Genomic DNA, 12,934 nt, shown 5'->3' with positions numbered 1-12,934 from the left:
GAAGTTCACCTGCAGGTTTGACCACTGGATCCTCCCGATGCACCGAGGGGCATTTCTCCAGGCCTGCTTGGTTGCATAGATGAGCTCATCTTCCGTCAGCTGATAGGTTCCTGTTGTTTCTATCTGCTTTGTTACTGCTTCCAGTCTGGCCAAATGCTGCTCTATTTTTGCCCTATGGGACAGGAAAAGATCAGGAATAGAAACAATGGGAACTGACTTATTTCCCCCCTCCCCGAAGATCTGTGATTTCAACCTTATGGGGAAGTCCCTGTGTGGAGACTCCCTTCACCAATGCAGGTGTGCAACTTGCCTATAACATGAGAAATTCAGTGACCAGCCTGTGATCACCAAGGTAGTGAGTGTCAGAAGCAGGAGGGGGCCCCCTGCTCCCAGACTCCAAGGCCAGCCTTCTATCCACTACACTGTGCTGTTGCTCACTAAGGGAATTACTTTTAATTTTAAATGAATTCAATCTAAAAAATTGGAAACCAAAGTATGATTGCTAGAATTGGAACCAAAATGTAACTTAAGAAAGAATTAGCTGTCACTGGGCAATATTCGCTAGTCAGTCAATAAATATTTATTGTTGTTGTTCAGTCACATCTGACTCTTCATGACCCCATCTAGGGTTTTCTTAGTAAAGTTACTAGAATGGTTTGCCATTTCCTTCTCCAGCTCGTTTAATAGGTGAAGAAACTGAGGCAAACAAGATTAAGTGACTTGCCCAGGGTTACATAGCTAGTATGTGTCTGAGGCTGGATTTAAATTCAAGTCTTCCTGACTCTAGGTCCAGCACCCTATCCACTGTGCCACCTAGCTGCTCCAAATATTTATTAAGCACTTACAATGTGCCAGGTACCGTGCTAAGTGCTGGGGAAACAAAAAAAAGCAAAAGCCATTCCCCGCTCTTGAGGAGCTCGTAGCCTAATGAATACTATCCCCTCAAAACCTAGCATATTCACTAGGTGATTTCCATAAAAACCAAAGTCTATTTTTCTTTATCCAGCAGACAAAATTGGTGAGTATAGCTTCAGGATGAGTAGGTGTTTGTCAGAGCTCGAGAAAAGGGAGGTAAGGGATCAGCTCATTCAAGCCCTCAGTTTACAGTCTGGGATGCTGAAAATCAGAGATGGGTAGTGAATGGCCCAAGGTCACACAGCTAGGAAGCTGCAGAGTCAAGATTTGAGCCCAGAGACTCAGACTTCAAATTCAACGGCATTTCCAGCCCACACTAAATTGCTGCTCATTGAAACCTCTTTAGAACAATAGAGAGCAACGCCTCCTCCCCCCCCATTCCCCCTTTGCCCCCAACACTCAGGATAATAGGATCATAGATCTTGAGTTGGAAAGGGCTGCAGGGGACATCTGGTTCAACCTCATATTTTTATATTTAGGGAAACTGAGGCCCAAGGGGATGCATTGACTTGCCCAAGGTCACTTAGGTAGTAAGTATCAGAGTTAGAATTTGAATCCAAGTTCTCTAACTAGACAGTCAGTGCTCTTTCCATTGCAAATTTCATTGGGTTTTGAGTTGGAAGGCACCTTAGATATGGAACCCAACTCCTTCATTTTACAGATGAAGAAACTGAGGCCTGGGAAAGTAATTGGCTTGCCTTTGGATGCATAGGAAAAAAGGAGCAGAGCCATAATTTTCATGATTTCCTCCAAATCCAAGCCCAGTGCTCTTGCCACTGAACTATACTTCCTCTTGCTCCAAAGTCCCAATCCTGGGCTCTCGACTTTAAATTCCAAATATGAATCATAAGCTCCTTGAGATGAGGGGCTGCCCTGCCTCTGTCTGTGCCATCTTCCAACAAGATGCGGAGTAGCCATCTGCAAACCCCTGATGCTTGCACAGTGCTATGAGAAAGGGGCTAGATTTGGGGTCACAGCATCTGGATTCAAATCTTAACTCTGCCCCATGCCAGCTATGTGACTTTGGGCAAGTTTCCCCCACCCCAATCTGGCTCTCAATTTCCTTATCTTCAGGGTTGAACCAGCTCATTTCTAAGCTCCCTTTCAGTCCTAAATCTATGGCCAACTCACTCTGACAAATACATATGGGTATTGAACCTAGACCTGGAACTTGCAATAACTTTGGAAGTCAGGTAAAGAAGTTTGGGGTCGGAGGACCTGAGTTCAAATACTGACTTTACTACTTAATACTTATCTGACATTGGGTAAGTCAAATTTCCTGGATCTCCGTCTCCCTATTTGTAAAATTATAAGAGCTGTGTATGTATGTGTGGGGGTTGACTGAACCCCTTCCAGCTTTATAGCTATGACCATAAAAGTCATTTTACTTCTCTGGGCCTCAGTTTCTTTTAGATGCAATGGCTTTTGAGATCCTTTCCAGCTCTGAAGCTATGGCACTCCCCCTTCCTGGACCTCAGTTTCCTCATCTATAAAGTGAGGGGATTGAACTAGATGATCTTTAAGGCCCCTTCCAATGATCGGTCTATGATGTCAAGTCTTCACCCTGGACTACGATGTCCCTTAGTTTCAGACGTCAGTAAGTGTCATGAGAGAATGGATTCAGAACTGAAATGCTTCAACACGCACAGGCACACACACATGCACACACACACACACACACGCTATCACAGCAACCTTGAAGTTTCTAATCCTCACACAAAGACACTTGAAATGGCAACGAGGAGAAGTATTTCAAGAACAAAGTCAGCCTTGATGACGGATAGGATGGACAAGTCAGAACAAAGTGGCCTTTTGGTCAATGAAGACGGTCTCAACAACCCTCCTTTTCCTTGATAAAAAGGAGATCAGAGACAAAACACTCGAAAATATTTATCCCCAAGGACACAAGTGGAACACGGGCTCACAAGAGCATACAACAGGAAATCAACTCCAAAACAGAACTTTTGGAGGGCTAATAATATCTCTTCTCCTTACCTCCCATCCCCCTACCTCCCATACACAAACACGCAGACCCAAGTTAGGCCTGGTTGATGATGGGAATGACACAAGTTGACAGAACACTACTATTAATCACCCAAACCTAGGATGGATGGATGAATGAATGAATAAAAAAGTATTTATTAAACACTTTCTATGTGCTAAATACTGAGCTAAATTCTGGGAATACCCTCCCTCCCTCCCCCCAGAAAAAGGCAAGATAGTCAATGTTCCCAAGGAACTCACTCTAGTCTTAGGATTTAGGCTATAGACCTGGAAGAGAGCTCAGAGTTGAGGCCCGTAATTCAACTCCCTCATTTTACAGATAAGGAAATTGAGGCCCATAGAGACAAAATGACTTGCCCAAGGTCTTCTTGCCTGTTCACATTGAGTGACTTTTGGCTGTGACCTCCCATAAGCTCGCAATGGGGAGTCCATCCTAAGGTTCCTTCATTGAATTTTCTTCCTACATCATGAGGAGGATTCTGGCTATCCACCTATCACCTCTTATCATAATCATTATTATCATTGTTATTAATAATAGCTGTTATTGTCCTATCTTCCATTTGTATAGCGCTTCATGCTTTTTGGAATGTTAACACCTACATAATCTCAGTCGAAAGGATCATAGACCCAGGGTTAGAAGGTACTTCAGAAGCCAGCTAGTCTAATAGCCCCATTTTCAGATGGGGAAACTGAGGCCCAAAGTGGTTATGTTGCCCGAGGGAGAAAGTGGTGGCATCAGCATTTGAACCCTTTGCCCCCCTCTACCCCCGAATGTAGCATTATTTCCACTGTACCATACTGCTTCTGTCTTATTTGATCTCTTCTCTGCTAAAGATTTCGAAATGTTAACAACACCTACTATCTCATAAGGGCTCTTTTCCCGGCTCTGCTATTTATTTTCTCTGAGATCTTAAGTAAGTCGCTCCCCATCTCTGGGTCTCATTTTTCTCCTCTGTTAAATGAGGGAGTGATGACCTCCAAGATCCGTTCCAATTCCGATAGCCTATGATGTCACAGCTCTGGAGGGAAGGATTATGATGTTCATCTTACAGACAAGAAGACTGAGGTCCACAAAGACTCTAATACTGTCTGATGTCGAACAATGAAATAGGGTTCCTAAATCCCAAGGTACAGTGCTCCTTCTAACATGCAGACCGAAGAAAGATGGCGCCCATCATCATCAGTAGGATGGACCCATTTGGGTTGCTTTTGCAATAGTAGGCATGAGCTGTGTTGTATTAGTTGCACAACTTTCCCCAATCCCCTTCTGGGGATCCAGGGTGTGTCGTCTGTGGCCATATAACTGAGTTTTCCTTGACAAACTCGCTGCCTTGTGCTGGTCCATGACCTGGTCTCACTGGGCTTCATAATAATCCGTATTAGTCATTTGACCTGCTGAAGAAAGACTAACAGGATCTCCCTAAGAACAGGAAGGCTAGGGAGGAAAAAATCCTTGTGGATGAAACAGAAAGCCGCTAGAGAATGAAGTGTTTAAGTGCCAGGCTTGTAGTCAGGAAGGGTCGCCTTCCTGAGTTCAAGTCTGGCCTCAGACACTTACTAGCTGTGTGACCCTGGGCAAGTCACTTAACCTTGTTTGCCTCAGTTTCTTCACCTGTAAAATGAGCGGGAGAAGGAAATGGCAAACCACTCCAGTAGCTTTGCCAAGAAAACTTTAAATGGGGTCATGAAGAGTCAGACACAACTGAAATGACTAAACAACAAGAAAAGCAAGAAAGTCTAAGACTCAAAATGACCTTTGGTCACCAGGTGAGCTGAATATCTATAGAATATTCCAGAAAATTCTCAGGGAGGCAGGGTGAGACAGTGGAAAGAGCACCGATCCTTCTGTCCAATTCCCCTCCGCCCTTTACGTCCTGAGTGACCTTGGACAACAAATCATTTCATTTGGCCGTTAGTTTCCTCATCTGTCGAATAAAGAGAGAGTTGGATTCGATGACTTCTAAAGTTTCTTCCAACTATAAATCTGTAATCCCATGACCTTGTAATTCTTCCCTCTCCCAGCCCTAACTTAGTCCAGGTTCACTCATTTTTTAGCACTAGATGAGCTTTGGGAGTTTTGAGGAGAAAAGTAGTTCTGTCTGGGCTAACAAGCTCCTTGAACATCTGTGCTAAGCGCATGGTGGGCACCGGATGAGTGCATAACCTGGTGAATGATCTGTCCTACACACACACACACACACACACACACACACGGAGAGAAGCAGGGGGCAGGGGTGGGGGGAGGGAAGAGCTGGAAAGGGAAATGGTCTTACTCTTTGAAGGAGCCGTAATACTGGTTGACAAACTCGATGGCTTGAGGTAGAAGCTCTCCTGGAGGGATCGGGCTGTCTCTAGTCCCTCTTGTCATACTCTTGGGGGTCATGATTGACCCACGGCAAGTCTTGGACTGGCAATCAATAGCCTGAAAAAAGAGCGGATGGAAGATCATAGATGTACCTTTGGGAGGGACCTTCATGTCCATCCATCAGGTGCCCTCATTTTACAGATGGGGAACATGAAACACTAGGAGCTAGGATCCTTGTATGGTTGGTCACCCAATCTGTCCTCCTGAAAAGCCTCAGGTTCAGAATAGACATGAACCCACTCCTTATTTAGTGCCTCCAGCTTAACCACTTTCTCATTTTCAAATGGTCATGTTGGAGCTCCCACAATTTCCTTCTTGCTTCCTGGCTTGTTTGTATATGGGGCATCCAGAGGACCTTAAAGGGTGCTTTAAAGTAAACTTCAGTAGGAATGAAAATGGACTGGGAAGAAAAAAAAATCTTTGAAGGCAATCCAATAACATGGAGATTCTCTCAAGCTCTGGATTATCCATCCTCCATTTGCACGGTTCCTTAAGATATGCTAATTAACATTTGCTTCATCCTCTAACTGGTTCTGGGGTGTAATTCTCTGCTGATATTCTGGGTGTTTGTGACAGGTTAAATAGCATGTGGCCATAAGCTCCTGAAGGTCAAAGACTGTATCTGTTTTGCTGTCTTTTGTGGGGTAGCAAGCACAGGGTATGGAACCCTCCTCCAGTCCTTTTTGAGAAGGATGGTTTTAAAGCCTTGGGCTACTTACTCACCAATTTGGCTTTGTGGTGTAGAGTGTCTTGGAATGTCATTCCATTGCCCCAGTTTTTAATCCTCACATGCCTTGGACAGCCTGATATAGCACGGGTCCCCTTGGCTTGGGGCTCAGGAGTCTTCTAGATAGGAGGAAACAAGGTGACAGGTTAGTCAGGGTTTGCCAAGTGTATTCCATCTAATGACAAGGTCCAAGTCTCCTGGACTTGTGGGATCAACCAGCACCTAATACTAAGCTTTACATAGAAGATGGTCAATGATCATTCATTAAATTAATGAATAAATTTCAAGAAACCCTTTCCCCTTACTGATGGGTCTTGATAGGGATAGAGGAAGCATACAGAGTGGGGTCAAGTTTCATATGTCATCTTCTCTTCTGTTGAAACTTTAGACTGCCTGTACTGAGTCACAATTAAGAACTGTGAGTCCTTGGGACCCAGAGCGACCATACCAAATGCTTCTCCTTTCGATGATCTCTAGTAACCAAGACTAAAGAAATTAACCTAACAGCCAATGTGGCTTAGTACTGATACTGGAACTGAGGAAGACACTCGAAGATCCTTTCCCAGAGGACTCAAAGGACTGTTTCCCTATACTCTATACCATGTTTTAGGAGTGCCAAGATCAAATGCACTTAGGGGGATGTTTTACCAAAAGAGATGGATGTGAATGGCTACTACCACATCCAGAGATGCTATGTCTAGTATCCTAAAGGGCATGTTATTATGGTCCATGAGTCACTAGAGTAAAGGATCAGGTGTAAGAGGATGGTTTATACCCTGGACCAGGAATAAGGGTTGTGACCCCATCCACTGACCTTTGTCTCCACCACGGCTGGTTGTTGCTGCTCATTCCAGGGTTTGCTCAGGGTGTGAGGCTTAACATCATCCTCTGTCAGTGGACTGTGAAAGCAATGATAGTAATAATAATGATGACAGCAACAACAATAATAATTAGGATGATAATAATAATAATAATTAGAGCTGACATTTATGTAGCGCTTTACAGTCTACAAAGTATCATCTCAACCCCCTAAGTGCAAGAATTAGCACCATTGCTTTACCAATGAGGAAAGTGAAATTTAGTGAGATGGTGCCTTGGACGATGTTAGCGCCAGGACACTGAGGAATCCAGGCAGCTAGCCGGCACCATGGCCAAAGTGCTGGAGGTAAGAAAACCTGAGTTTAAACTCTGTCTCACTTAGTCACTTACTAACTGTGTGACCTTGAGCAAGTCACTTAACCTCTGCCTGCCTCCAGTTCCTCATCGGTGAAATATCTGTTTCCTTATCTGTAAAATGAGTGGGTTGGACTGGCAGGTCCTCTTCATCGCTAAATGTATGGTCCTAGAATCTAGGTCTCTCTCATTCTGGGTTCAGCGTTTTCTACGCTAGGCAGGATAATCTAAGAATCAATCTGTCAGAGCTGGAAGGGAACTTGGAGGTCATTGGGTCCAATCTCCTATTTCACAAGGGAGAAGACAGATCTAGAGAGAGATAATAGTCTTAGTAGCTTAGATGGCGAGCTAGCTGGGAACTTTGAGGGGGCTAGTGTGGATAACTGCTGAGGTCCTTCCAGCTCTAAATCTGTGATCCTGAGATCTGGTTCAACCCTTTCATATTACAGATGGGGAAAATGAGCCCCAGAGAGGTTAAGCAATTTGCTCAGCTGCTGGCTTGTGGTAGAGCTGAGATTCAGTCAATAGTCAATAAAAATTTACTAAATTTCTACTATGTGCCCAGCACTGTGCTAAGTACTGGGGATATAAATACTAAAAAAAAAAAGAAAGACAGTCCCCTGTCCTCAAGGAGCATATACTCTAATGGGATTTCACTCTTCTCTGCTACAAAACTCCAGCTATACTTTGATATATAAAAGGGGCAAGGGGGAGAAAACCAAACCCAATGGGTAAAAATGGTAACCACAAAGTGCCAAGTAGCATAGTGGAGGAAAAAAATCACACAACATCGACTCTAAAGTCAAAGCATCGGGGTTCAGATTCTACCTCTGATTCTCACTTCATGGGTGAACCTTAGATGAGTCACTTCATTTTCCCTGAGTCTCAGTTTCCTCATCTGTAAAATGAGTGGATGGAAATAAATGTTCTCTGAAGCCCTTTCCAGATCTTAAAGTCTATAATCCTATGAGGTCTAGACTTTGCATGGTCCATCCTCTATTATTGTGGTTAGTTAAGAGCTGCCTCTATTTGCCCAGTTGGTTGTGGAAGAGAATTCTCTATTTGTCTGCACAGCTGACTGTTTGTTTTATGAGACTCACCTTAAAAATTTCAAAATCTCAAGCACCCACCAGAAGTTGAGTTTGAACAGGGATGGCACACAGAAGCACACATTTCTTATTAGTTAAAATGACAATAGTAATAATAACCCAATGACGTCTTACAATGCCTCATCGTGGTGTGGAGATGACCTTTACTTCTCAAAGTCTATAATAATATTAATTATATTCTTACTTCAATATTTCAAGGATCTGTGATTTTGCTGGCATGTATGGGCACTCTAACCACCAACTTAATTTGCAACCTCTCAGCGACTTAGTAAACAATCTTAGCAAGTTGCCACGGCTAAAAATACATCACCCTGGGGGAAGAGCTCAGAACATAGCTAAAATGGCCTTCAGATGACAGGCAATCTAGGAGTAGCTATGCAGCAGAAACCTTTCCAGCATGCTGCAGCTCCAGGTGGGGCTCAGGCTGCGCTTAAAGACATCGAGAGCTCTCAATTAATTACCTCCATACCAATGGGAGGAAGTGTGGAGTGGTGGAAAAAGTATTAGAGTTGGAATCGAAGGACCTGGGCTCAAATCCCAGCTCTGCCACTTAGCTGTGAAAGAGGCAAGGCGAAAAAGAGGGGAAAGGAACCAAACCCAATGGACAGAAACATCAATCACAAAGCACCAAGTGTTAAAATGGAGAGTGAGTGCTAATTCTGGAGTCAGAGGACCCAGGTTCAAATCCTGTCTGTCTTTTTATACATACATACACACATATACATGTATATATGCATATACACACATATATATTTCATGAATATGTGTGTATTATGTATATTTCATATATGTTTGTGTATTATAGAGAGAAATATATTCTTGTCTTTTCCATTAAAATGTTAGCTTCTTGAAGTATGAGACAAGTAGGGCATATTTCCATGTTTGTATCTGAATCCTTAAGCACAATAGGAATTTAATAAATGCTCATTGACTGATTGGATGATTTATGAAGATCATGGGGGGAATATCAGGGGCTGTGAACAATCTGGTGAGAGAGAACTTAGATCAATGAAATCAGAGACCTTTGGAAGTATCAGAATAATCACAATAATATTAACTGATATTTAGCAATCAATCAGTCAGTTAGATGAGGGGTTCATAACTTGGGGATCCATGAACTTGCTTTTTCTTTTTGAACATTTTGATCACTTTATTGCAACACAATCATCTTCCTTTGTAATCCTATGTATTTTATGTTATAGGTTTAAAAACTTGATTCTGAGAAGGGGTCCATAGGTTTCCCCAGACTGCTGGCCAATGTGTCCATAGCACACAAAACTTTAAGGAGCCCAGATTTACATAGTGAAATACAATTTACAAATTTCTCCTCCCTAGGAAATCTAAATTGTCCAGTCTTAATCAGGTTTTTTTTTCCCCATCTTTTTCAAAGAAGGAAATAAAATAGGTATGGCATGACCTATTTTTTTTAAATTGATACATTATTTTAAAACTTTTATTTATTTTATTTTTGTTTTATTCCATAAATTAAAAATAAAATAAATATTTTTTAAAAAAATTATATATTTTGTTTTTAATGTCATAGCGATTTTGGAAAATCTTTCTTCCTCTCCTTTACTTCCCTTTGAATAAAAGTTTTTTTAAAGGAAAGAAAAAAAGAACAATTCTACAAAACCAACCAGCACACATTGACTGATTGTGTTGAAAATATTGCACACCCATCATCTCCCACCTGGGCAATAAAGGGAGGCAGGCAGGCAGGCAGAGAGGGGCAGTTTCTTATCTCTCCTAGGGGCCAACCTTGGCCCTCACCATTGTACGCCATTCAGTTTCATTTGGCCATTCTCTCTGTTTATTATGTTACTGTAATCATTTTGTCCCCTGTCTGGTCTTGCTTCCTTCCCTTCAAATCACTTCACCTACATCTGTTGGTGTTCTTTGGGATTCTTCACAGACACTAACCTGTCTTTTCAACAGGATTTTGAGAGGTTCTGAGGTTAGAAATGTTACATACTTTGAGTTTTTGAATGGAAGCCTTCCTTTGGAGAAGGGAAAGAAAAGTCAGTGTGATCTGAAATCTTCGTGGATATGATCGGTTTAGGATTGGGATGTCACGTTAACTTTCTCGGCAAATGGAGGCAGCAGAGAGGTAAGGAATAAAGAAAATCCCAGTTCAAATCTTGCCTCTGAAACTTAGCAGCTGTGAGACTCCACCCGCTCTGTGTTTCAGGCAATTCGAGGGAGTAAATTATAGACTTGTTGCAATGTGTTGGCACAGGTGAAGTCTTGCCGGAGGCAGTAACCTGGCCCACCCAACAAGAGTCTGTCATACTACTGTAGCCTCTTTGTAGGTGTTACCGTATTACATTCATGAATAGCAAAGGCTTAGCTACTGATCTCTGTTGGGCATTTAAGGTCCTTCATGACCTGGCCCCAACCCAACTGTTCCAACTTGATTATAAATGACTCTTTGTGGGCTGTATGGTTTAGCCAAGTTGGCCTAATTCTTGCTGTTCCTCACACAGAGCACTCCTCCCATCTCCAGGCTCTGTACAGGCTGTGCCCCATGCCTGGAATGCCCTTCTTTCTTACCTTTGCCTCTTAGAATTTCTGGCTTGCTTCACCAGGCTGTCAGTAACATACAAGCGATCATTTGGGACACAGCATGGCACAATGAATGAGTACTGACTCTAATGTCTGAGGACTTGGATTTGAATCCCACCTCAGACGTTTACTGACTTTGTGTCATCCTTAAGTAGGATCTAGGTGTGTACCCGCATGAGGAAAAGCCAACACAGGAAAAGCCAGACAGAGATCAGATAGATACATTAGGAGATGATTCGTCATTCATCAATCTTCTTTTCTTTAATAATGATTCATTCATGGGGCAGTTAGGTGGCACAGTGAATAGAGCTCTGGCCTTGGAGTCAGGAGGACCTGAGTTCAAATCCAACCTCAGACACTTGACATTTACTAGCTGTGTGACCCTGGGCAAGTCACTTAACCCCAATTGCCTCACCAAAAAGCAAAGGAAAAAAAAAGACTCATTTCCAAAATGCTTTAGGGTTTGCAAAGTGTCTGTCTCATAACAACTCAGATGAGATGGGTATCCCCATTATACAGATATAGAAAATGAAGCTCAAAGAAATGGAGAGACTTGCCCAGTCACACAATTAGTCTGGGGTAGGATTTGAACCCAGGCTTCTAAGTATAATCCTCTGTCTCTTATACCATGTATTCCAAAGGGGTAGGGGAAGAGCACCAATAAAGCTTTTAGGTGGCACAATACATAGATCACTGGACTTGAAGTAAGGAAAATAAGAATTCAAATCCAACCTCAGATGTTTACTAGCTAGGTGACCCTGAGCAAGTCACTTACCCTCCTTCTACTTCAGTTTCCTCATCTGTAAAATGGGGATAATAGTATCACCTACCTCTTAGGGTTGTGGAAGAGGAAGATGAATAGGAGTACTGTGAGTCTGGGGGAAAGCACTTTCCCTTAGATAAAGAAACCTTTGAAACCAAAGAAAGAGAGGTGTAGGGTTGTGCCCATAGAAACCCTCAGGCTGTATTTCATTCCCCTCCTTACTACAATCAGAGGCGGTCGATTAATTCTATCTTGAAGGAGGCTTTGACTATGTGTTGTTGTCACTTAGTCTGACTTTCCATGACCCTATTTGGGGTTTTCTTAGCAGAGATGCTGGAGTGGTTTGCCATTTTCTTCTTCAGCTCATTTTACAGATGAGGAAACTGAGGCAAACAGGGTGAAGTGACTTGCCCAGGGTCACACAGGTATTAAGTGTTTGAGGTCGGATTTGACCTCAGGTCTTCCTGACTCCAGGGCTGGAGCTCTATCCACTGCACCACCTAGCTAGATAACTAACTACTGAGAAGGCAGCTATGAATTTTACTCAAGCCTCAGATCCCAATTTGCACCCTAAGAAGATGAGTTTGCTACTAGCCCAAATAGTCTCTCTCATCTTTCTAATAATCAATCTTTTTTTTCCAGGTTTGCTACTCCAGTTACTTGAATCCCAGACAGCAGATCCAGCTGGTGGATGAGATTCTCCCCAACCCTGCTGGACCCCCCAGGAACCCAGGAGGAGAAAATTCCCACAATAGGAACAAAAGAGGTAATATTTGTGTATAAATGTTAACTATTAGAAGCAACAAAATGCACAGAAGACAGCAAAATATTCAGAGGGAGATGCAAAGAGGGCAATGTTGCTGCTACCTTGGGAAATGCAGCATACCCTGGGAAGGCATAGTACATAGAGCAGATGTTCATGGTGCTATGAACAATCTTTTTAGTTCTCTGCATTTTGAAATATTTGTGCTTGTTGTATGAGGTTTATTATTAAAAAGAAATTTAAAAGAGTTTTAAAACAGTAAGTTTCCCTAGTGCATTTAAAATGCAGTGCAATTAAAAAAAATCAATATTGATTCATCAATCAGGGAAAGCACTACTGCCCAAAGTAGAATGGTGATAAGGGCACCTGTTACCTAACTGCTCTTTGCATGCATACTAAACATTCATACAAATATACCCATAGAAATGCCTCATGCGCAACTAAGTAGCACAGTGGATAGCGGGCTGACCTGGAGTCAGGAAGACCTGAGTTCAAATATGACTTCAGACACTTACTAGCTGTGTGACCCTGGGCAAGTCACTTACTCCTGTTT

The 12,934-nt window shown here is 42.6% G+C and overlaps 1 protein-coding gene across 1 annotated transcript in view; it reads right to left on the bottom strand.

Moving 5' to 3' along the window:
• NOS2 (nitric oxide synthase 2) overlaps positions 1-12,934 on the bottom strand; it is a 44,606-nt gene that overhangs the window by 30,381 nt on the left and 1,291 nt on the right. Inside the window, exons 2-5 of the mRNA XM_027862281.1 lie at positions 6,826-6,910; positions 6,008-6,130; positions 5,193-5,341; positions 10-172 (exon numbers count right to left, since the gene is read on the bottom strand). Coding sequence (XP_027718082.1) covers positions 10-172; positions 5,193-5,341; positions 6,008-6,130; positions 6,826-6,910 — 520 coding nt within the window. The remainder of the gene's footprint in view (positions 1-9; positions 173-5,192; positions 5,342-6,007; positions 6,131-6,825; positions 6,911-12,934) is intronic.

Source organism: Vombatus ursinus, unplaced genomic scaffold (assembly GCF_900497805.2).
Source record: "Vombatus ursinus unplaced genomic scaffold, bare-nosed wombat genome assembly UNPS02014768.1, whole genome shotgun sequence".
In the NCBI taxonomy this organism is placed as follows: Eukaryota; Metazoa; Chordata; class Mammalia; order Diprotodontia; family Vombatidae; genus Vombatus; species Vombatus ursinus.
The sequence above is the reverse complement of the archived record's forward strand: the minus strand, read 5'-3'. Positions and strand labels throughout refer to the sequence as shown.